General features: G+C 47.0%; 1 protein-coding gene across 4 annotated transcripts in view; it reads right to left on the bottom strand.

Moving 5' to 3' along the window:
- DPYSL2 (dihydropyrimidinase like 2) overlaps positions 1 to 24,428 on the bottom strand; it is a 105,039-nt gene that overhangs the window by 8,768 nt on the left and 71,843 nt on the right. For all 4 annotated transcript variants that reach the window (XM_081077846.1, XM_081077845.1, XM_081077847.1 and 1 more), the window contains 8 exons: positions 21,326 to 21,490; positions 19,015 to 19,076; positions 18,416 to 18,496; positions 17,809 to 17,877; positions 12,560 to 12,680; positions 4,129 to 4,285; positions 3,522 to 3,663; positions 1,539 to 1,709 (listed from right to left, as the gene is read on the bottom strand). In XM_081077846.1, the coding sequence (XP_080933972.1) occupies positions 1,539 to 1,709; positions 3,522 to 3,663; positions 4,129 to 4,285; positions 12,560 to 12,680; positions 17,809 to 17,877; positions 18,416 to 18,496; positions 19,015 to 19,076; positions 21,326 to 21,490 (968 nt within the window). The remainder of the gene's footprint in view (positions 1 to 1,538; positions 1,710 to 3,521; positions 3,664 to 4,128; positions 4,286 to 12,559; positions 12,681 to 17,808; positions 17,878 to 18,415; positions 18,497 to 19,014; positions 19,077 to 21,325; positions 21,491 to 24,428) is intronic.

Below are 24,428 nucleotides of genomic sequence, written 5' to 3' on the forward strand. Positions count from 1 at the left end.
TATCTTCCCAATTGTGACAATAATACCATCCCGTTATTGAAAAGGCCAAAATAAAAGAGTAAATGGGAATATGATATTCAATGTATATGAATACGGGGGTTCACTGGGGAGGACCCTAGGGCCCCTGCCTGTAAAGAAGCCATCCTGGACGCCCAAGAGGTTGTAATCTAAGTCACAAGTCAGTGTGGCCATAAGGCTATGCAGCAAAGCTAAGTCAACCAATGGGAAAGGAGGGGGAAAAAGGCAACTATAAATAAATACAGAGAGCTGAGCAGCCTTCCCAGAAGGCACCCACCATCCTGGCACCCACAGACACCAGCAGAAACTAGAAGTGCGCCCCGTACCCCAAGCCCCTCTGCTCAAATGGGACAGGACTGGGATACAGAAAAGGGCCCGGGGCTGTCCTGGAGAAACGCCAGAAACACAGCCCTGAGCTGTCGTGGCACTTGGGGGGGAGCGGCAGCACTGCTGGCCCAGGCTAACTAGGGCGGGCAGTCTAGAATCAGATTCCCCATTGAGCCAGCTTTCAATTTAGAACTTGATCTAGAATATCGTCTTCATTCATTATGACTCTCTTCATTCAATATGAATCTCTTCAAGATTCATGAGTTTCTGACAAAAAACACTTCTGCCCTATGGCCATTTCTTTTTCAAAGCTTCCCCTTTGTCCATATTCTTGCATGTATCTGTATATGTATCTATAGGTACAGATACACACACATCCACACATAGTTTTTCTATGAAGACCCAATAGTATCTAACACCTCTGCCTAATGCCCCTGACCTCACAGAGTCACCGGGCACTCAGAGACCTCGTTTAAACCCTGGATTTATCCTCAGGTGAGGAGCCTGAGACATGAAGTCACCTGCCCAGATTCTCATTAACAAGACAGGGCATCCCCAAGCTCTGTGTTCCACGCTGAGACCAGAGATACCCCAAAACTGCAGATCCTAAAGTCATGATCAGAACGGCTGCCAGGGTTATTTCTTCTGTTTGGAGAGAAGTCAAAGTCAATTAATACCTTGAGGATAACAAGAGCACCTGTCATTTAGGTTTCTCTACGGCTACACTGATATGCGAAAACAATGGCTTAAAAGACTAAACGTGCCCGGTGGACATCTCAGGAATGGACGTTTGGATGTTTTATTTACGTCCCTTGCACCCAGCGCTGCCATGAGACATGCTGCCCCGGGCTATAAAAATGGAATGGAATGGTGCCTGACCTCTAGAAGCTTCTGATATCCTGGCATGACATGGGAGGCTCCGAAGGTCTATAGATAGAGACCTCTAGCTATAAGAGAAGCTGTGGTGCTCCAAAATGATGATAAGAGGAACTGATTATCAGTCTTATTGACCTCACTAAAGACAAAAAAGTGAATGGTTTTTTTCTCAGCAAATTGCAAGTTATAATATATCCTGGGGAGAAGTCCATTCCTCTCAGAGCGAGTTCTTTTCATAATTCCGGGAGACTCTCCCCACCTCTGTCTCTTCCTGTGACTGATCTGGTTGGAGTGGGTCGACACAGGACAGGACTTACACTGTTGTGGGTCTTGGCAGAGATGGTTCTAACGCTGTCGGGATCCCAGATGACCAGATCGGCATCAGAGCCCACGGCAATGCGGCCTTTCCGGGGGTAAAGGTTGAAGACTTTGGCTGCATTGGTGCTGGTCACAGCCACAAACTGGTTCTCATCCATCTTCCCAGTGACCTGAGGAGTACAACACGCACACGCACACACATCAAAAGCAGGTCAAAAAAGGTGAAGGGTAGAACACGACTTAGCAATAAAAAGGAACACACTTTTGATACACACAACTTAGATGGATGTTAAGGGCATTATGCTAAGTGAAACAACCTATCTCAAAAGGTCACGTACTGTATGATTTCATTTATATAAACATTCCCAAAATAACAAACGTTCTAGAGATGGAGAACAGACTAGGAGTGAGATGCAGGTCTGTGCAGGGGGTGAGGCTGACTATAAAAGAAGAGCACAAAGCAGGTCTTTGTGGTGATGGAGGACATTTGTATCTTGATTGCCATGGTGCTTACACGAATCTACAAAGGACCAAATGACACAGAACCAAACACCCACGTTGCACCCTTGTCACTCTCCAGGCTTTGACATCATACTATAATTATGTGAGACGCAACCATGGGAGAGAATGAGGAAAGGGTACACAGCCCCTCTGTGTCCTATTTTTATAACTTCTTCTGAATCTGTAGTTATTCAGAAGGGAAAGTAAAAAAAAACCAAACAGCTGAAGGGACTGCAGTGCCTCTTCAGGAAACATCATTTGGCTTGAATGGCTGTCCTTTTCAAAGATACAGGCATAGACCTAGGCGTCTAGTCTAGCCCACCCAGTAGTCTTAGCCCCCGCATCTGGGTTTCCGCAGCCACCGGTGCCAATCGTGTTTCCTCACATCCTTCCTGCACCTTCTGATACCTATGACTTCCCTTTAAATACAGAATTGGACAAAATGGCTGCATATCTCAGTTAGGAAACCCACTCCAAAGCAAGTAGAAAAATGAGCAAAGGAAATGAGCAGGTTTTGAGAAAGAAAAAAATACAAATGGCTCATAAGCATACGTAAAAACAAAATAATCACTCTAATGAGTAACTGAAGAGACTCGATGTAAAATAAAATTCACCCATCAAATCAGTAATATTTTGGTTTGGGGAGGGTAAACACCAATTTGGACCTTGTAGAAGAAACTGGGGGATGCTATACACTGCTGACAGCATACAAATTGATGCAATCTTTCTAGAAGAAATTTTGACAATACATATCAAAAGCCTTAAAAATATACACACCCTTTGACCCAGCAATACCACTTCTAGAAATTTCTCCTACAAGCATAATTAAAGATGTGTCCAAGGATGTTCATCCCAGTAACAAACACCAATTTGGACCTTGTAGAAGAAACTGGGGGATGCTATACACTGCTGACAGCATACAAATTGATGCAATCTTTCTAGAAGGAATTTTGACAATACATATCAAAAGCCTTAAAAATATACACACCCTTTGACCCAGCAATACCACTTCTAGAAATTTCTCCTACAAGCATAATTAAAGATGTGTCCAAGGATGTTCATCCCAGTAACAAAATCAGAAACATAAGTATTCAAAGAACTGCAAATGAATTACATTTCAGCATTAAAATGAAATGGTCCGCTATCAAAAACCAAGAGTTTCAAGTATATTTAAGGATGTAAAGACTTTTTCATAATATACTGTTTTAATAAAACAGCCCACAAAATAGTATGTATGATGCCAATGTTCTTTATACACTCACACACATACATAACATATACACACATATGGAATATTAAATAGGAAACAATCTATAAGGAGTGGTCTTGGATTCCCAAACCTAAGATATATTGTCACACAAGTACCAGCTTCTAGAATTTTCTCAGCTGACATTTCAAGGTCTATATGACACCCATGGCCCTCAGATGAGGAGGCAGGAGAAAGGCGAGACCAACCCATGAGTGACATCACTGCTCCTTACCACAGCCTTATCCCAGATGACGGACATCCGCTCCTCCGTGCCATTGGTGCCTTCAGGGATCAGGGTGAAGTTGTCCTTTCCTACAGCCTTCTGGGCAGTGTTGAACGTACAATGGCCACTACCAGTAACCTGGAGATCTCCACTAGAAGGAAAACATATAACTGGCTTTTCACTTCAAATCATCAAATTTGAACATGTTTTTTTGATGTGTCAGGCCACTGACAGTTTTTGAAATAACCTTTCCTCCCCTCAGGAGATAGGTAATTTGGGAAGATATGACATGCTACTGAAGCTTCATTATAATGCTGTGCCTCTAAATCTATGTTGTGAGGTATCTTATGGGTAACAATGCACCACAATGGAATCCTTTTGATACCTCATTATCCCCTTTGGTTGACCTTCAAGATGGCCCAAGTTTTTATTCAGAATTCCCCCTCAGGAAAGTGTCAAAGTGATAATCTCCTGTTCCTATCTGTTGACCTGAGTTTGGAGAACAAGGGTCTGTTTGCAAGCCTGCTTTCGCCCACCATGTTATATAACCCACCAAGTCATTTGAGTCTGAGGAAAGACTGAGAATGCAAAGTATGAATAAGTCTCCAAGACTCACCAGGACAGCAAGGAGTTCAGAAAGTCCGGAGTGGTCGGGTCGGGGCTCAGGGGTGGGGAGGTAACAAAAGCAGCAGCCTTGGCCCAGTTCTTGCTCCAGTAGTGGGAGCCATCAGTTCCCAAGCTGGCAGTGATAGGCTCGCCATACACCACGGTTCCTGACAAACAAGACAACAAAGCTGAGTACGATACAATGAGAGAAAAGGGAAACCACCCTTGTTGGGAGCAGCTACCTACCTAGCAGCATGACAAGGGCTCTCAGGTAAGGACACAGATGCCAGACGAGGTAAAATACGTCAGCCAGCCAAAGTCATTGATCCAACATGTACTCCCTAAGATTTCATCTGTAGATCCCGCTCTCCTAACTCACTCTCCCTCGGTGATCCCAAACAGTCCACCTCCTACACTGTTGATTCCCAAATCTATTATTAGGTCGGTGCAAAAGTAACTGCTGTTTAAAAGGTTAAAAATAATTGAGAAAAAAACCAATTACTTACCTTGGCACCAACCTAATAACAATCTCAGACTGCATTCCAGCACCCAGTCCCAAGTGCCATCTAGACTCTTATTTTGGAGTGACCCATGGCATCTCAAACTTAACCATACTACTCACCAAACACTCATCTTGCTCTTCCAACATCTATCCCCGCTTCGCAGTGTCTAGTTCTGGCTAATGGGCTAAGAGAGAAATCAGGTGTAATGCCAGTGAGCTGAAACATTTGAGAGCAAGTACAGATCTGCCCAAGCAACAGCCTGGATCCCTGAGTCACCACCTGAAGGGAGCTGCCCTTAGCGCCACCAGATTCACAGGTGATGTTGTAAGAGTGAGAAATAAAGGACTGCGCACATTTACGCTACAAAGATTTCCATTTCCGGAAGTCTCATCTAACTGAATTAATACATTGTCATGAAAGAAATGTCAGTTCCCTGATGCTCAAATCATGTCCTCTTCTCTGTCCATTCATGTGCATGCCAGTAAGGTGGCCTATATCCCCTGAATGCCAATGCTTTAGTGCTTTAAATACATCCTTTCCTTTCCGAAACTCCACATACCTTCCCTTAATTCAGGCCTTCATCATTTCTCCCCAGCTCATTCCAACAGAGCCTCCCAATCACAGTTTAGATTTATTTTGCTTTCCTAACCTTCTTCCCCACCTCTCCATTCATTCTCCATGACACTTCCAGAATGATCTTCTTAAAACATAATCTTCCCAGGCCATTGTCATGCATAAAGTCCCCCCAAGGAGCTTTCTGCCTTTAAGGACAGAAACAAACTCTTCACGGACACATCTGATGCCCTTAATTGTCCAGCCACCTATCAAAGCTGATAACCTCTTTCACATCGTCCAAAACTCAATCCCATCCTCCACTCCAATAATCCAATAATCACCCCATTTTGAATTTTTTGATTTTCCACTAGCTGGAGAGACCCTGAAGAAAATACATCAACCTGCCCATAGTAGGTACTCAATAAACGTGTGTCACATTAAATACAAGGTACAATCTTTTATTAACGAAAGGCATCACTGCTGGAATTTGATGGCAGGCCTGCCTTACCACCACCAGGAATTCACCTCTCCTCACCTCCCCCTCATCACAGGGCTACCCCCCAAAGTCCTGCCAAATGTTCTCTTTGCTCCAAACACAGGGCCCTCAGGGCCAAACACTTCTCAGTCAGGAATGTGTGTTCTTTCCTCTCCACAGCATTTTCCAAGGCCTTATCTCTTGATAATAAACCACAACACTCTCTATGTTGCACTCACCATTCAGAGCTGGCTCCTCGAGCTGCCCCTCCAGCCTCAGGAATTTCACAAAGGAGTCCCTGTTCAGTCAGGGAGTGTTAGAGGCCAGAGCAGGCAGCACACGTGGGGAAATCAGTAATAATCCCAAAGCAGGATGGAGGGCTCCAAATCCAGGGGAAGCCTCACCCAGAAGGAAGCCCCCAGGAGGAAAAGGGCCAATGCTCAGAATCACCTGGAAGGTCTCCTGGGTTCCTGATCTATACAAAGCCTCCCAGGCAGGATTTTGGGAGCCAGCTGGGCAGCTGCACAAACCGCTCCAGCTCACCCCAAACTGGAAAAACACCGCATAATGAGAAGGCCTCGGCTGCTGCCAAGTCCGTTTATGAAATGCAAATGTCTGAGCAGGACCCAAGGTTCTCACAGGACCTCCACTCCCTGCTTTGGTTTGAGCCGGAACTGGCTGAGTTGATTGTAGCTCTTCTAACCAGCCAGGTCTGGAGGTCCCGCTGGCTATTGTCTGGGCACAAGGGTGAGGTAGGGGCAAGTCATTAGGAAAACAAAGGACTCCTAACCCCAAAGGTTTCCTGGTTTTGTAGACAGGAGAAAGTTCAAGAGCAGAACTGCTTGGAGAGAGAGTGGCTGGCGGTCTTTGAAAATCCTTGGACAAGCATAAACAGTTTCCTGATTTTCCTGTAACTTGCTGGTGTTCGTCCTCTCCCTGGATCTGCAATTCAGTCCTGCTTTGGAAACTTGAGTACAAGGAGGGGCTGGTTCCTGGATCGCGTCCTGAATCCCACACACGTGAGTGCCCTTGACTGTGGCCTTCATCTCACTCTGAACTACAACTGTGATGGGGTGGAGAGCTGGTGCACAGGGGCTGGGTCCCGTTCTCCATGCACAGAACATGTACCTCAACACAAAGGAATGAACTTGGCCTTCAGCCTCTGGAAAACCAAGAACTGGGGTGGAGCTTCAAGGTCACGGCTGACCAGATCTGCCTCCTTAGACTAATGCTGAGCCAGGACTCCTGGGCCAGGGCCAAACTGAGATGGAGGCACTTGGCGAAGGAAGAAGGCACTTTGTGGCTCATTTCTGTTTTGCCCTGTTCAAATTGCAGGGGATTCAGAGGTCCTTGCTGTCTTTTGGTTTATTTATTTTCTTTAGCCCCCAAAGGCACTGCAGGAGTTAAACTATTCTATGGGAGACCACCATCGCACCTGCAGGTGAGGGCTCTGCCTCCCAGCACCAATGGCCTACAGCCACCCCAGGGCTGATCTCCCCATTTGATAAATAGCCGTGGATACCAAAATCTGACAGGGTTGCCCATATGTAGGCCCCTGACTGGGACAGTGATTGGGGGACACATACACACACTTCTGGACCTCTGTCAGGCCACAGACACCACTGAACTGCATGCCAGAAATAATTACCATTAATAATAATAAACCGTAGAATAGGTTTAATTGGCCTTTCTGCACTCCTCTAAACACACTCTGATGCTTTCTTGGTGGAGGTTAGACCTTTATGATTTTCTTCTCCAGACAAAGTCTAAACTGAAAGATGTGACTCCCAAGCCAGCCTCTGGCAGGCTTTCTGGGGCAGTCAGGAACTGCAGGGGACTTTGGGGATGGTGTTTATTCACAACGGGCCTGAGAAATGTTTGACAGCTCCCTCTTGTCTCAGAGCGCGTGTTCCAGAACCCAACAGCCAGGGCCTATCCATGGGTAACTCTGTGAGATTTTGGTACCAAGAGTGGTTCTAAAGGAAGAGAATCGAAGTTTTCTGAATAGGTCTGGGGGTTCTGGAACTGACGCTCTAATCTGATTTGATTTCAAGGCATGACTCATTTCCACTAGCACTGGTAGTCCGAGGCGTGTTGGGGCAATGGAGATGCAAAAATATCACCACGGGATACTCCTAATCAAGTAAATACATATCGTACGAGGCAATGTTTGAGTTGACCACCTTAGACCATTTGATACCTTAGACCATTTTTGTCAAACTGAGTATAATGAGATTGGCTGGTTATTCCTAAGTAGGTAGGACAACGCGAGGAAAGAAAGGATGAGCTCAGGGATTCAAACTCCCAGCCCAAGTGCGGCATCAAGGACCCCAAAGTTTCTGCCTGTCCTCAAGGAAATCCTCATCTGCAGTAGCCTCAGAATTCAGATGGCTGAAAACCAAACCCGAACTCTCATCTTGCAAGTGGCTGCATTACAATGCAAATTGAATTCCCAATGTCACTCAGTGTCTCAGTTCAAGAGAGGACATTGATTGGGAAGGAATTCTGCCTCCAGACAGCCTTGGGGCTCAAGCTGTAACAACTCTTCACTGATCTCCAAACCTGTAGGCCCACCCTGAAGATTTAAGACTTGCCAGCGCCTACTACTTCATGAGCCAATTCTTAAGATCAATCCCTCTCTCTCTCCCTCTCTCTATTATTATTGTTTTTATTGGTTCAGTTTTTTTGAAAAGTCCTGACTACCAGATTTTGGTGAGATTTTATGACATTCACAAGCCAACGCACATGCCACTCTGAGTTCTAGGTTGTACATGAGCTTAACACCAAGGATTCATTCCCAGGTTGGGGTAGTCCTCACCACCCCATGACTACGTGCCTCAGTCATTCCTACTGACCCACAAGGCATAGAAGTCTTGCCTCGGTTTGGGTTCCCAGGGTTGAACATCCAGGCACCAGATGTTCTGAACGGTTCTGCATCTGGGTGATGGGGGTGGGTGAGGAGGAGGATGGAGAAGGTTGTCTGCCGGATGAGCTCATCAGGCACTGCCTTCGCGCTACCATCCACACATGGAAGGTATCAGGAGCCACACTGGACACTCCATGGAAAGAAAGCTGTCAGGAATACAGAACCCCGGGTTCTATTTCCCATGGGATGGATGATCTTGGGCAAGATATTCAATGTCCACATTTCAGGTTCTCTTTCGTGACATAAGCCTATTAAATGGACCAATGTCTAAGTTCTTTTGAAGAGTGAAAATTGCTCAGGGTGTTGTGATGCTGGCTGTGTTTTCATTTCCTTCTCTACAGAATGGGGTTGATGACACACTGTCCTGCCAGATGGCACAGAAGGAAGGAGGCAGCATGTGTAGCGCTGTCTCTGGGGGGGAGGGGGAAAGACACATGCAACGGTCGTGTTGGGTCAAGCAGGCATGTGAAAATAGTTCTCATTTACATTTTATCTCATATCCTCCCTTACCCAAACACCTCCTGTCTTAGTTTAGGACTAGCAGGTCTCTGGGTGGGGAGTTCATGGGATCAATAAGAGAAGATATAGGGTTATGATTTTTCAACACCTGCCACTTGCAGAGAAATGGTGAGTCCCCCTTACGTAGCCTGAGACAGGCAGGGTGAGCATCTGCAAACAGCGGTGCATTCCTTTGTGCTATAACCATCTTGGCTGCACTTCTTTGATAATATTGACCATTTGCCATTGTGACTTTCTGCCCACGCGTCCCTCCCCTGCTAGTGAAGGAGCTAAGGGCTGGGACCATTTCTCGTCTCTGGCACAAAGGCCTGAAGTATCACATCATAAAAATCCAAGTAAATAGTAAAAGTTCATGAATGAATGACGATCTCTCCAATTCACAGATGAAGAAATGAAGCAGCAGGTAGTTGGCCATGCCTCACACTTGTCTTCAGGGGCTGGAAGAACCCGCGTGAAGAAACAAAGAATCCTTAGCAGGAAACCCTTGCCCTAGGTCAGCAGACGTCTTTGCTGTGCTTCTCTAAGCAGCCCTTCATCATTAATCGCATCAGTAGTCGGTACAGTTATTATATATGTCTTTATGAACAGTATCTCATTTACCCATCCCCATCACCCTGTGAGATGAGTCACCATTACTACCCTCCCTTTGCAGATGGGGAAATAAGACCTAAAGGTGATACGGAACCTGCCCAGCATCACATGCTAGTGCAAAATGGACCTGGGATTTGGTCCAGGACAGGATATTGATCCCGGAGCGCTAACACTTAACACAGCCTTATATTGTTTTTCTTCTCGGTCCATATTATCCATGGCTGTGCTGGGTGCCAGGCTCCAGTTTTACAGGGTTTGTTGAGGAACTAAACCCCAACAGATACCGACAAGGAGATGGTTGCAGCATTCCCCACATTAAAATAATCTCAAAGCATGAAGTCAGTCAGATATTAACATGGATATTCATGGCCTGACGTCAGATGCCTGATGATCAAGGCCCAATTCCACCATTCAGCAGCTCTGAGCTTTAGTTTCCTTAGCTACAAAGTAAAACAAAGGGCAAAACTCCCTGGCTCGGGCCACCTCCCCAAGTTGTTGTGTAGTTCTAGCAAGATGAAAAGAATCTTAAGAGCCTACAATGTAAGCTAGGGTTTCCCATGCTTGCTCATTAGCACCGGAATGCACTGGAAATTCTTTCCTGGAAGCTCAGGTTCCTCTAAAAGCAAAGGCTTCCACGGACTGGAGAGTGAGAGTCTGAATGCAAGAGCCACCCTAAGAACCATGATGCGGGTACAGTTAGACTCACACCTGGAAGGTTCTGGAACAAATAGACTAAAATAGACCCTTCATCGTGCTCACCCCCCAGGAATCATACAGGATCAAAGTCTTAAAAACAGATGGAAATCATCAGGCACTGAGTCACAGAGTATTAGAGTGGAACTGGACTGTATAACACACTCCAGCTCCACATCTTCAAATGGGGAAACTGAAGCATGCAGAGAAGGAGCTCCACCACAGCTGGCAGGGCTGGTTCAGAGCTCAGTGCTCTGCAATCCAGACCAGGGCCAGCTCCACCCGCCTGACCCAGGTCTGGTGAGAGACGCTACTCATCCATCCTTCAATCTGGGCAAGTCAGAGTCTGCATTGGAAAACAAGGCCTCAGTTTTTAAATTATGTTAAATTGAATGTTTAATTACATTAAAATTATGTTAAAATATTCAATTTTTTTGTTTTGTATTATCATCTGGTACAGCATGGTTGTTGAAAAAAAGCCATACCCTATCTTCCCTTTTTCAGACACTGTGCCCACTGTCCCCATGCTACGTGGAAGTCCTGTGACTAGTGTTGGGTGCTGAGTGGTTCCCACACTTGCCCAGCCATATTGAAAACAGGGGCTTGGGTGACAGAGAGCCTAGGTGAGGGAGGGTCACCAACAGTCACCATCCACAATGTCTCCTAGACAAGCGAAAGCCGATTCTGAGATCCTATTTTAGAGGAATGTTTATTTTTAAAAGGCAATTACTTCTAGCTGCCAGGAGAGGGCAGACTTCCAGGAAGATGGCAATGCAGCAACCATCGTGTTTCCCCGAAAATAAGCCCTAGCATGATTTTTCAGGATGACATCCCCTGAACATAAGCCCTAATGCGTCTCTTGGAGCAAAAATTAATATAAGACCCGGTGTTATTTTTGGGAAAACAAGGCATTTGATGCAGAGCCTGAGGACAGAGACCCCAGGAGAGTTCCAGGGAACAGGAGCCATCTGGAAGTCACACTCTCTTGGGACCAGCTGAATCAGTGGTCACTGAGCAATTTGATCTAGGTCTTGCATCAAGTCACCCACCAGTGAAGAAATCCTGCAGTCCTTCTTATCCACGTGGATCCCATCCCACAGAACTAGAAATCGAATCACAGAAGTCAAACTGCTCCCATATTGACAGAGAAGGAGGGACGCAGAAAGAGAAACAAAGGGATAGAAAGAATGAGAAAGAGACCAAGAAAAAGATATGGAGACCAGGAGAAAAATGGGACAACAATCAAGAGAGAAATGGAGACATGCAGATGGAGAGTAAAACAGAACAAGAAAGAAAGAGAAATGGAGACATACAGAAATGGAGAGATCCAGAGAGACAAAAGAGTGGAGGACATAATGGGGAGGAAAGAATGGAAGAAGAGAAGAAAGGAAGGAGGGACAGAGGGCCCTTGTATGATATTCACGTTCACATCAGGCCAAGAGCCACCCTCAAAGTCCACTACTGGTGAACAGGCTCTCTGTGTGTGAAGGTACACTCCCAAACACAGAACACATGGTGTGATCATCCAAACTCATTGCCAAGGGCAGGTTTACAGCAGAGCTCTGCTGCATCCATAATAGATAAGGTGCCCCATGGAACAGCCTCTGGAAGTAGCACTGGAAGCTGCACTTAGTAAATTAGTTTCCAAGAACCTTCTTGATGGACTCCCAGTAATACGAGAGCCAGGCTCAGCCCAGAATATATCAATATAATTTACAGGGAGTGACTTGAGCCCCAGGAGACCTAGATTTGTTGGGGTCCAGGGTAACGTCCCCACTCCCCACACCCCCACAAGGTTCTCTTACTTACCCCAGTGGAAATCACTACCAGCCATGAAGGGAAATGCATTTTGCAATAGGAAGTTTCCCAGGATGCTGATTCTGTGGCAGATGAAAACTGATGTCATCTGTGTATGTGCCTCGTGTATTTAGACTGCATCAAATTAAACTCAACCTTTCTATAGAAGGCGGGCAGGAGAAAAATGTGCCTGCCCACCCACTTCTTGCTGTGTGGCTTTAAATAGACACTAACAAGCCCACAGCGGCGAACAGAGGGAGAAACTGGAGCTCCCTGCCTCACTCAGCTGTAATTAGGTTAATGCTGGCACGTGATGAAAGCAGCTTACTTGGCATGAGGGTCTGGAAAAGGAGCCCACAGTCAGACAGCCCGTAACGCTTACCCTTTTTCCGAGCCTGGGCAATGACTTCGGCAGCGCTCTTGCTCATCACCTTGGTGACGTACAGGGGGCAGTTGGTCTGGTTGGCAATGGTAATCGAACGATTCACGGCTTCAGCCTCGACCTACAGAAGAGCATCTGAACATGAGAACTGTACCCACTCCACGAGCCCACCTTTACCCTCCACCCACCAAGAAAGGATAAGATGAATGGGAGACCACTGTGCCTCAAGGCGCTACCCTCCATGGCACTCCAGGAGGATGTGACCTGCCCAGAGTCACCCCACATTGACTGTTTGAAATCAGGGGGCATTCCTTCCTGGCCCTTCTGAGTGGTTCTAAGTCTGGTCAGCCTGCAATGTTAGCATCAGCCTGGAATCTGTAAGAAATGCAGATTCTCGGGCCCTGCCACAGACCCACAGGATCAGTGTCTCTTGGAGGTGGGACCCAGAAATGTGGGTCTTAACAACTCTACATGGTTTTCATGCTTCCTAATGTCTGAGAACCACCACGCACGGAACATTGTTCCCAATTTGATGCATTCATTGCCATGGCATGGTCATGAGGCAAGACCCTCAGTGATGTGACTTTTGCACTGGGTTTCTGTCCGATGCACACAGAGGAAGCCAGCACCGCCCAAGGAACAATGCGACCTCACAGGGCTCTGGGAACGGAGCAGGCAGTGTTTGTGCAAACCAAAGGCCCTCTGTATGTGAAACACGACCATGGCCAGCCACAGACTGGTACGACCTTCGGCCCGAGATGGGAAAGAGCTGCTCCAATTAATAATCTGATTCTTTAAACCTGATGTTTCAATGGATGATATTTCAAAGACCCCACGTGATGATTGCTAAATACTTTATCCGGTAAGACTACGTAGATCAAATTATATCTTACACAGGAATCAGCTATGGGCAACTCAAAGAGCAAGTAAGATTATGGAATGACAGAGCTCAAAACAGTCTTTTGCTCCCTCCCAAATCCTGGCAAAAGGCTGTAGCTTCAACTCTTTAAGGAAAGGGGCTGGGTGTTACTCGTTGTTTTGTATCCTGCATGCCCCACCACCCATAGTTCCCAATGTCATGCCCTGTACACAGCAGCTGCTCAAAACTGTTTACTGAACAAATAAATGTCTTCACGTGAATGGTTAACACTAGGCCATTCCATACAGAGCTGCTATTTTTCACAAGAAATGACTGAACTCCTAGCTCCTTTCAGGCAACAAATATGTGAAGAGACATGTCTAGAAATCTACAGGCTCTACCAAATGGCTCTTGAAAAAGTTCATTAAACATCCAAATGTTTTTAATTCCTGGAATAGCTGAACGATTCGCTCTCTCTCTCCTTGACTCCAGTGACAACCGAAGTGCCTCTGGCCCGGGCAGCACAGAGAAGGGACATCCTACATCCCTGTGGTCACCTCAACAGTCCACAGTCAAGTGTGAGGAGGACTCCATGAGCATTCTATTGCTTACCAGTGGTGCCGGTGACTTCTCAATTTGCTGTCCCAACCCAGACACTCTGAAAGTGAACAGAGGCACTATTCATCACTGCGTGGGAGCCATGGGTGGGGACCAAGCTGTCCTGGGTGAACTGGAATGCGTAATCATCCTAATTAGGGAGTAAATGTACCAATTCTATCCGGGCCCTACCCTGGGAGCACTGGCTGCCATGAAGACGCTTTGGACTGAAGAATCCGGGCCCCAGGGCCCTGTCTGGATTCGCTCATCCTGTGTGAACTGAGTTCTGACCCGCCCCTTACCCCAGCCCTGCACAGGCCTGGCGTCGGCACTCCAAGGTGACCTCATGGAGACAGAAGGTCATGTAAACCCCAGCTCTCCACGTTCCACCCAGAACCATGAAAGGAGCCACATCTGACCCTTCTGTGTGTGTGTAGGTATGTGTCTCTAAAATACAACACCAACTATCTTGTCCACACGGAGCTCTGCTTTACATATTTACAAAAATTGCATTACCGTTGAAACATAAAAACTTATTTGCCTCCTTAAAGAGCTATCTGGGATTTGGAGGGGTTACCGAGCCCTGCTTTCTGATTTTTAAAGGTGAAGCACCCCAAGGTCCGGAGAGGAAAGCAAACTGTATAGGAACATACAACAGTGTCAGTAGACGCAAGTGTCATACACACCAGCACCAGACACATAGCAGTGTCACTACACAAAACGCCCTTTGCGGCCCAGTCCCCCAGGAGTCTGCACATCCCAATCCCGCCTCTCTGAAGGGCCCCGTTAAGGAGTTCCCTTCTCTGTTATGAATTCTTCGCCCTCACCTCCTCCGCATGCCCACTCTCTTCCCAGAGACAGAGTCTTAGGCCTGTACCTTGCTCAGAGCCCTCACCTTCGATCCTACTCAGGTACTTTCCATCTCCCTCTTTGTTCCTTTCAGAAAGGATCTCTTCCTCATTCCTCTCACTGCCCCCCCACAGGCCCTCAACTGTCATGAGTGCTCGGGCACCATGCATGGATAGGTGGTTTCTAGATTTCTGCATTCTCTCCATCTCCCTTTCAATTTTCTCAGCTGAAAACTGCAGAAAACCCTGCTGAATCAGCTCAGAAGGTGATCACCCTGAAAAGCAGAAAGAAGAGAAAGCCCTCACAGCAGCCTCTTGTGAGACGAGAGGACCTTCCCAAGGAGCCAAAATCTCCCCATATTGGAGTGTTCCCGGATCTTTTAGCTGCCAAAGGAGCCTCTGTAACCCACTGCTGTGGACTGTGAAACCCTCCATGTAACAACTGCTACCAGACAGGTCTCCTATGTCAATCGTGGACACATGGGCTTGATTTCTGTGGTCAAAATAGCAATCGGGAAAATGTTCTTCTGATAGCTGTGGCCTGTTCAGTGAGCCCAGGGCTGGTTTTGTGTTCTGTTTTCAGGTTTGCAGGGATCTGGGGATGCCAAGAAGACAGCGGGAGAAAGGAAAGCAAGCTCCACGAAGGCTCTAAAAATTAAGTGCGTGGCTCTCAGAAATAGCCCTATGTAACAGGCTGAGTGGTATTTGCTTTCTCAGAGGCCACCTTCCTCCCACCACCTGTACAGTGTCTCCCTCACAGGATGATTACAAAGCTGAAATGCGAACCGTCTGCGGCCTCTACGTGCTCAGTAAATGCTGGCTCTGAATGGGGCTTGTAAGGAAAAGAAAGGTAAGCCATCATGAGAGCCATGTCATCCCTCTGCCTCTCCTGAAGTCCTTGCAACTCTAAGGCTTGATCCCAAAACTGTTTAAGACTGAACGCAGAACCAACCAACTCTGAGGACCGGGCTGAGGGCCCTCCGTGGCCTATGCCATCCTTCCCACCCCGACAGTTTTATCCAGGGAAATTTAATTACAACAGTCACTGAGGCCAGCCTTAAAGGGGAAACAAAGCCACAGACAGGAATCTTCGAGGTGTCTGTGCAAGTGAGATGGTTTCCACATGTCTGTGCATGTGTGTACATGTGCATGTGGCTAAGCATTGCATTGCGTGAATGTGTATGTTTGTACATGTGGACACATGTACATGAGTGTGCGTATATATGTGCGGGCATGCGTGTATGTGTCCCTGTGTGCACGTCTAGCTGTGTGTATGTGTGTACACTTGTACATAATAAAACCAGTCGCAGGTGCTCTTAGCATCAACTACGGACACTCTCCCTCTTTCCTACGAGCTGTCTCCCTGAATGACACTGTCCACCAGCCACAGTCACCGCACAGCTTCCCCACAGCTAAAGCAGGGACCTCAAGAAGGCACCGTCAGCCTTCCTTACCCTTGTGTTGGCTCCATTTCACATCCTCAGGATTTTAGCACACCTGGGAAGCTTAGATGGTTAGGAAAGGTCCTACGGGCTGGAGAGGACCATACAATATTGAAAATTTAGTAGCTTCCGTTCTTTCATCTGGGGAGATGAAAATGTCCTCAGGGACTCAGACAGTGCTGAAGGTGCCCTGGTGTGTGTGTGTGTGTGAGAGACTGCTTCTGTCTAAGTGTGTAACTTGTGACAGTGTGTGTCTCTGAGTGTGTGTGTGCTCGCAGTAGAGGGCAGAACAAGGAAGTGTTAAGCCCTCAATGTGTGGAAGACGGTCCAAGTGGTTTCCATCTTCACTTTTTTCTGCTTCTTTCTTACATTCTTTCTGTTTTTCCAGCCTCACTCCATCCCCAGTCTTAGGAAAAGGGCAGTGGATGCCATGTCGCCTCACCCCCACCTCAGGCAGCCTGTTGACAGCAACTTCAATTCAGCCCTCATGAATTTATTTTCTTCTTGAGGGAGCAGAACCCCTGCACCTATGGGCCCTAATGTACACACTTCACAGATTCAGCAGAAACATCTCAGTGCTAAAGTTCTGCGATTTGGGGCCCTGGTCCCAATTCACACTCCTCTTGTGAAGAATCTCCCTCCACCTATTTCTGGAAGCAAAACTCCTAATTTTAGGCCGACATCCAGTTGCTTGGTGGTTTTATCGGCCTTTCTGTGTACCCGTCCTTTTTCCATCACTTCTTTCCTGGAAAGAGGACGTCTGTTCCTTTCCAGGAGACTCCCCAGCGTCCTCTTTGCTTGGAGCTGCCAGATCCTCAAACGCCCGACCTTGAGCCTTTCATTAAGGAGCCCACTCCTGAGAATTACTGAAAGGCCACAAATTCTGATCTAGAAAAACAGATTCTTCATCACATACGTTGTAAGCACCCCCTTCTAATTCAAAATCACTAGATGGTGATCTAAGACAGGGGTAACTCAACCTTTGTGCCAGCAAGGCCCCGGGTCTTAATTTTCCTTCCCCAATTTTGAAAGATTCTGTCTACCAAACTCTACCGATTACGTTATAACCAGATTATGTGCAGACTTACCATGGGAAAACCTACAATTCCTTTATGCTTTCTAGACATTTAGAAGAGCTTTTAGATCCCCGTGACTACGTTTTGGTGACTGGTGAACTTTTGAAGGCCCCAAGTCATGAACCACGAAACTCAGTCTGCATGATGCTGACAAAAAGCTGTTTGTGTCTCCCCAAGAAAGGGCTGGAGAATTAGAGACCGAAAGAGGAGTCTTCAAGCTAAACAAGCCACACTGCTTCACCCCACGGCTCAGTCTATCCCTTCATGTTGCCTGAGGAGACACACACGTGGATAACCTGTGACTTCTCAGAGGGACCGAAATCAGCATCTGAGAGCCCCATTCTCAACAGGCAGGAAGGTGGGTTCTAAGCAGTTCTGACAGCCCAAGGGACACAAAGGACACATATTCCATTCAGCAGATGTTCACCTCCTCGGGCCGGCTCAGCACATGTCCCTCGGGGCCCGTGATGCCCAGGTCCAGGATCCTCTGCTGTTCCTGCAACGGTTAAAGAAAGCCAGGCAGTCAGGGAGAGCCGTGCGTGTGTGTGTGTTGACTTCAGGTGGCTCTGACTGCTGGAGCACTGGGTTCAAGTGACTCAGGCAAGATGTAAAAATGACACTGCTGACGACTCGGCCCCAAGACCCTTGAAGAGAAGGGCTCCCTGGCCTATTCCCAGTCCTTCCTGAGCCACAACCGATCACTTACAGCCTCCCAAATACATGCAGCTGCTCCCCTGGGAGGCTACCATGTCTGCACGTGGGAGTCCACGGCCCCCCAGCACACACAGGCATTAGCCTCACAGCACTGAGAGAAACGACGTCTCTGTGGAAAGGGAATAAACAGGCTGTGTGTCCTACAGGACACACAGAGAAGCGCCTGCATCACTGACATTCACGCTGTCGGTGAGACTGAGCACAGCGCCCGAGGACAGTTTTCCCACCTGGGAGCTGAGCTACAGAAGTGGCTTGCCTTCCTTGAGCCTGTCTCTCCCGCTGTGGGTCATGCAGAAAGGATGGAGAGGAAGGCACCATACCTCTGCAATGATGTCGCCGTTCTCTGCATGGACCTGGGCGATGGCACCGATATCCCGGATCACGCTCAGTACTTCATAGATCTGAGAGAGGAAGGGGGTGGCATCAGAGCCCGGGACATCTGTCTTCCTGTTCACAAGTACAACCCTCTCCCTGGCGGCCACAGGGATCAAAAACGGCACCCCTCAGCTACGTCTATCAAGTCCTGCTTTTTTTGCCATGCCCCAAGGGCAACGTTTCTGGCCACATGTGGCAGAGCAAGACCTCTCAGTAATTACCAGAAGCAGGGCAACCTACAAGGAGATGGATTAGAAGGGAGAAGCTCCGAGAAGCTCGTGGATGACACTGAGTCTGAGTACAGCTCTTGGCCACAGTCTAAGGCAGGCTGATTGCAGAGCCTGGTGGAACACTGGTCCTGGGGGGCCAGGGCACTGGGGTCATGGCCTACCTAAAGGGACAGTGACATGAGGGACTTCATCCACCAGCCATTTCCACGAAGCTAAGGGATGTACAGACCCTGGCGGCAGCTTTCAAGACAAGAGCCATGGCCCGAATCTACCGAATGCCAGTCACCTTGTTCAGGAAAGGTGACTTTTCTTACCTGGGAATCCGTTAGCTGGAAGCGATCTTTGAAAGCCATGTACACGAGGAAAGAATTTACCCCTGGAGGACAGACAAAATAGATAAGTGGAGATGTGACTTTGATAAACCAAAGAATCTGGAAAAAAATAAGAAAGTTATAATACCATGCATATGTGTGAGAGAGACGAGAGAGGGAGAAGAGAGAGACAAACAGATACAGAATGATAAAGCAAATAGACACAATAGACACAACTGGTCAATCTGGGATTAAGGTGCAAAAGTTCTTTTTAGTATTCTTATCATTTTTCTCTAAGTTTAAAACTGTATCAAAACTAAAAGTTGCTTGTATTTGTACACCCATACAAATACACAGCAGCATTATTCAAAATAGCCAAAGAGTGGAAGCAACCCAAGTGTCCATTGACAGCTGAATGGATAAACAAAATGTGGCATATGCCTGCAATGGAACATCATTCAGCCTTAAGCAGGAAGGAAGTTCTGACACATGCTACAAGATGCATCAGCCCTAAGGACTTCATGCTAAGTGAAATAAGCCAGTTACAAAAAGACAAATACTGTAGGATTCCACCTTTATGTCAAATTCATAGAGACACAAATTAGGATGAGGGTTGCCAGGAGCTGGGGGAAGGAGGGAATGGGGAGTTGTTTAATGGGGATAGAGTTTCAGTTTGAAAAGATGAAAGGTTCTGGAGATGGATGGTTGTGATGGGTGCACAACAATGTGAATGTGCTTAACGCCACTGAACTGTACACTTAGCAATGGTTAAAGTGGTAAATTTAACGTTACGTTGCATTTTACCATAATTAAACATTAAAATATTAAACACAAAAGTTTCCCCAACTTGTTGTGACTTTTAACAAGAAAATGAATTACAAGATCCTATCAAAAAGATTTACAATAAGTGTCTTTTCTTTGATAAACAGACTGCCCTACAAGCCAATTTTTAAGAAACATTTTTAAATAAAGAAAAAAGTCCATGAATAGGACAAGCAGATGTCGTAATCCACATCCTGGCATTTTAGAGTTCTGGCCTCCCTAGGCACCAGACCAAACATCCCTGCCCAACATCCATCACGATGGTAAATAATTGTACTGACAATCTCCTAGCCCTAGAGCTTATTAATTCAAGCCACTGGGGGTGCTGGAAGCTGCCTAAATTCAAGCTTCAGGACGTCATGGCCCTCTCTCCTGCCAGGCAAGAGTTGCTTTGGTAACCCTCTTGGCTGATTTAGAGCAGATTCATTGTAAGTATCAAAAGTTGAAAGTTAAATCTTGGTATTCTCAAAAGTGACAAAGATCAAGGGTTCGCTATTTTCTTTCATGTGGGACCTTCATGCTAGAAACAATCTTAGACTACCTCGTCCAACATCCTCCTGTGAGAGATTTTTTTTTTTTAATTGAGACGCATAAAATTTAAGTGATTTTGCCCAAGCTCACACAGCTAGTTTGTGAAAGAGCAAAACTCTAGATTTTCATTCTGGGCTTTTCCTACCATATCTCTGCCCAGCAATTTCTCTTCAACCATTCCCTCGCAGCTCATGGGACTTTTGAGTTTAGAAGTCTCCACACCCTAAAACAATAGGTGCTTCCCTGACAGTTAAGAGCCAGTGAGGTCAACTTGTGACCTAGGAGTCAAGCCCACAGCCAAGCTCACGGGGACCCCAGAAGATGATGTGATCTGGCAAAACCACCTTAATCCCCAAGGTTCCTGTGGACAAGAAGGTCCCTGAGGCACCTTGAGATAGTCAACATTTCTCCAGCCTCCCTGGCAATCTTTTAGAGCCCAATCCCTAGAATCCTGCTCCCCAAAATAGTTCTGCACACCAAAAGAGAACCCTCAGGTTGTCCTTGGGGCCTCCTCACCCTTAAATCTGTCCTGGTTCTTCCAGGTTTGCAGGAAGAAGCTGCCCAAGCCAGCTACTAGGCACCAGCTCCTAAGCACTCGCCTACAACTGCCCACAATCCTCACTGGGATATGCATTGTTATCCTTTGAGGGCAAATCACTCTCGTAGCCGCAACTCCCCAACCTGGGAAGGGTGCACGGTCCCCTCAAACCAGTAAGCTGAAAATAGTGGTTACATGAGAACAGGTCCCTGGGGTAAGGCTCAGGTTCTCGTATCAACGAAAACTCCCGTTGCTGCATTGGGTTTGGCCACCTCCAGTCAGCATGAGCTGCAGCCCAAGCCCTCTCTCCTTGCAGGCCAGGCAATGAGGACCAAAAGGGACCTATAAGCACCATTCACAGAGCTTGTCTTCACAGGGCTGTGCCAGCTCACGGACTGGGGGTACTGGGTCAGCACAACCTACCATGGTCCTTCACCAGGGCCTCCATCTCCTCTTGGATGCCCTTGTGCCACTCGGTAATGTCCACGTGCAGAGAGTAGTCACAGCAGGACTTGCTGTCGGCCCATTCCCTCCACTGGTCAAAGGCGGCCAGCAGGCTCGTCCCAGGCTCGGGTACGACATGGTCAACTAGAAAAGAACAGACATTTGTCGTCATCAACAGAAACCTCAAGGGCCACAGGCCAGCAGCTGTTTTCCCATTTCAACCCTGAATAAGGCTTCTTGGGTTCAAAGTCGAGATGGTGATCTCTATAACCAGCTTCTAAGAATCCACTTAAACCAGCTGACTACCCAATAGAGAAAAAGCAGAAACTTGGCACGGCACGGTTACTCCAGTGAAACCATGCATGAACTGCCCAGATCTGATTTCCCAGCTCAAAGTCCCTGAAAGCACACACCTCGGGCACATTTCTCGGACAATGAGTCATTGTGGACAATGGCGGTGTCAAATGGCCAGCCAGCGCCCGCCAAATCCTTCTGTGTTGACAGCTACTTGTGAGATGCCCCCCCCACCAGGCAAGATGGCAAGGAACTCGAAGATACTGGACCCACGCCAGGTAGACTGGGCCTTTTAAAAGGTCCCTGGCATATCCACTCTCTCATCACCACTCGTATTTCTGCAGCATAATACCACTTTGTAATTTAAGGGAGAGCTCTCATCTTAAGAGTTCAAAGTGTTTCAAAACTGTGGTTATTGTTATATTATTGAGCTCAGCTGATATGGAGACAGAGGACTCGAGTCAGGCTGACCTGAGTTTGTTTCCTGGCGTAAGTGCTCTTAGGTAAAGCTACGTAATCTCCACTACCCTGAGTTTCTGTGCTGGTTTAAAATAGGGACATTACCTACCACAATACATTTGTCATGAGGATTAAATGAGATAGCATATCAACTTGAAGTCACTCCCCTATTTAAATCCACCAATGGCTTCCCCTTGCTTTTCAGATAAAGGTTAAAGTCCCCAACAAGGTCTACATGATCCTGCCCAACTCGGCCCATGACTAACTCTACAGCATCAGCCTGGTCCATCTCCCCCCTCATACTCTGCTCTCTAACCACACAGGGCTGCATTTCACTTCCTACAATATCAGCCTGCTTCCTTCTGCCACAGGGCCTTTGCACATGCTTTCTCTCCTAGGCCTTGGAGAGCTCTCACCCAAGTGACCAAACTGTCCAAGGTTAAATCAAACTTGGGCAACGAAGAAGATAAAACACAGGACTCTTGACGCCTTAAGAATCATTCTCCTAAATAAAATATTAGATTTTACTACACCCACGTAAGCAGTTCTTAGCTAAGAAAATGCCAGCCCAAGCAATGCTAGTGAGCTCAGATTTCTGAAATGGATCAAATCTTGCAGATGCTGCTAAATTGTAATTAACTGAGCTTGGCTCCATATGTCTCAAAAATACAGACATCTAGGCTGACTTTTCTTTTGACAAAATTTACTTTTTATAAGTAGTAGTCTATGCAATTAAATGAGTACATACATAGCTGGTACTGCTAATACAAGGTTGTCTAATGAAAACAATGAGGATGTGTACTTCTGGTATAAGTCTGTTCCATCTGTAAAATGCCTCCACAGAAACCCTGACAAAACAATTCCACTATCTCTTCTTAAATTGTGTCCCCTTTCCTCCACTTCCACAAGAGAGAAGAGAAAAAAGGAAGGGAACGGAAGGGAAGGGAGGGGAGGGGAGGGGAGGGGAGGGGAGGGGAGGGGAGGGGAGGGGAGGGGAGGGGAGGGAAGGGAAGGGAAGGGAAGGGAAGGGAAGGGAAGGGAAGGGAAGGGAAGGGAAGGGAAGGAAAGATGAGTTTGCAGTAATCACACTTTGGACAGAATCTCCCTAGTCAGGTCCCACAGCCCTGGCTTCATCACTTGCCTTCCTCCAAACCACTCTTCTGAGCAGTCAGAAGGATCTTAAACCTTTCATCAGATCCTGTCCTTCTCTGATTAAATCCTTCAATAGCAGTCCATCATTCTAAAATAAAATTCAAACTCCTCCCCTGGTCCTCCTGCAGATCCAGTTTTGGCCCAGCTCTTCTTCGTACTCTGTCACCTGTCCCTGCTCAACACCACCATCAGGCCACACCTGCGGTTTTTCACCTTTTGACCTGCCCAACTCCTCCCCACATTCATGCCTTTGCACAAACAGTTCCCTCTCTGGAAATCCATTCCCCTTATTCTTTACTCAGGCGTCTTCTCTTCCTCCTTCTCATCGGACTAATTGTCACCATTCCAGGGTCACACTGCAGTCATTTCTGTGTCAGTTTCCCTAGTTCACTATCTGACCCCTCGATTAGGATGTGAACTCCCTCAAAGCAGGGAGTGAGTACCTAGATACAGCAAGAGCTCAATAAATGTTTTCAACAAATGAATGATTTCCCTTCCGGCTCACATTCCACCCAGCACGATGGGGTCAAGAAGGAGGTGTTCTCCTGGGAACGCAACCAGATTTTCCTGCTCAATCCCATGAGTGTGTAAAAACATCTGGTGCTACGCTCCTCAAACCTCAGGGTGTATAACAGTTATCTTGAGACCTTATTAAAACACAGGTACCTTGGCCATCACCCCCGGGGATTTCAGATTCTGCAGGTCTGGGCTGGGACTTGAGAATTTGCTTTTTTTTTTTTTTTTTAATAAGCTCCCTGGGAGCTAACGAGTCTGTCTTTGGACCACTTGAACATCACCGACTAAGTGCAAATCTTCCCATTTACTTCTCCTGCCACCTCCATTCACTCATGTTCATTTTACCAGGACGGACAGTATTACTTACAAAAAATATCAGGTTTCCTGGCTGTAATACTGTGGCTTCCCTCCATATCCAGACAGCTCCTAGAGTTATGAACCCTTCAAAACTCAGGACACAAACAAAGCTGAAGTCTTCAGGGAAATACACATGTTTCCTCCAAGAGCTCACAACACTCAAGAACGTGTCCACGAAAAGCCTCCACATGTTTTCCCACAGTTGTCTTTTCATGGAAGGTCTCCTGGGAAGAGCTGTTCCAGGGAACAGGGCAGAATGTCATACTCACTTCCGGAGGGAGCTGAGATTCCCCACTGAGGACAC

Source organism: Rhinolophus hipposideros (genome assembly GCF_964194185.1).
Source record: "Rhinolophus hipposideros genome assembly, chromosome: 16".
In the NCBI taxonomy this organism is placed as follows: domain Eukaryota; kingdom Metazoa; phylum Chordata; class Mammalia; order Chiroptera; family Rhinolophidae; genus Rhinolophus; species Rhinolophus hipposideros.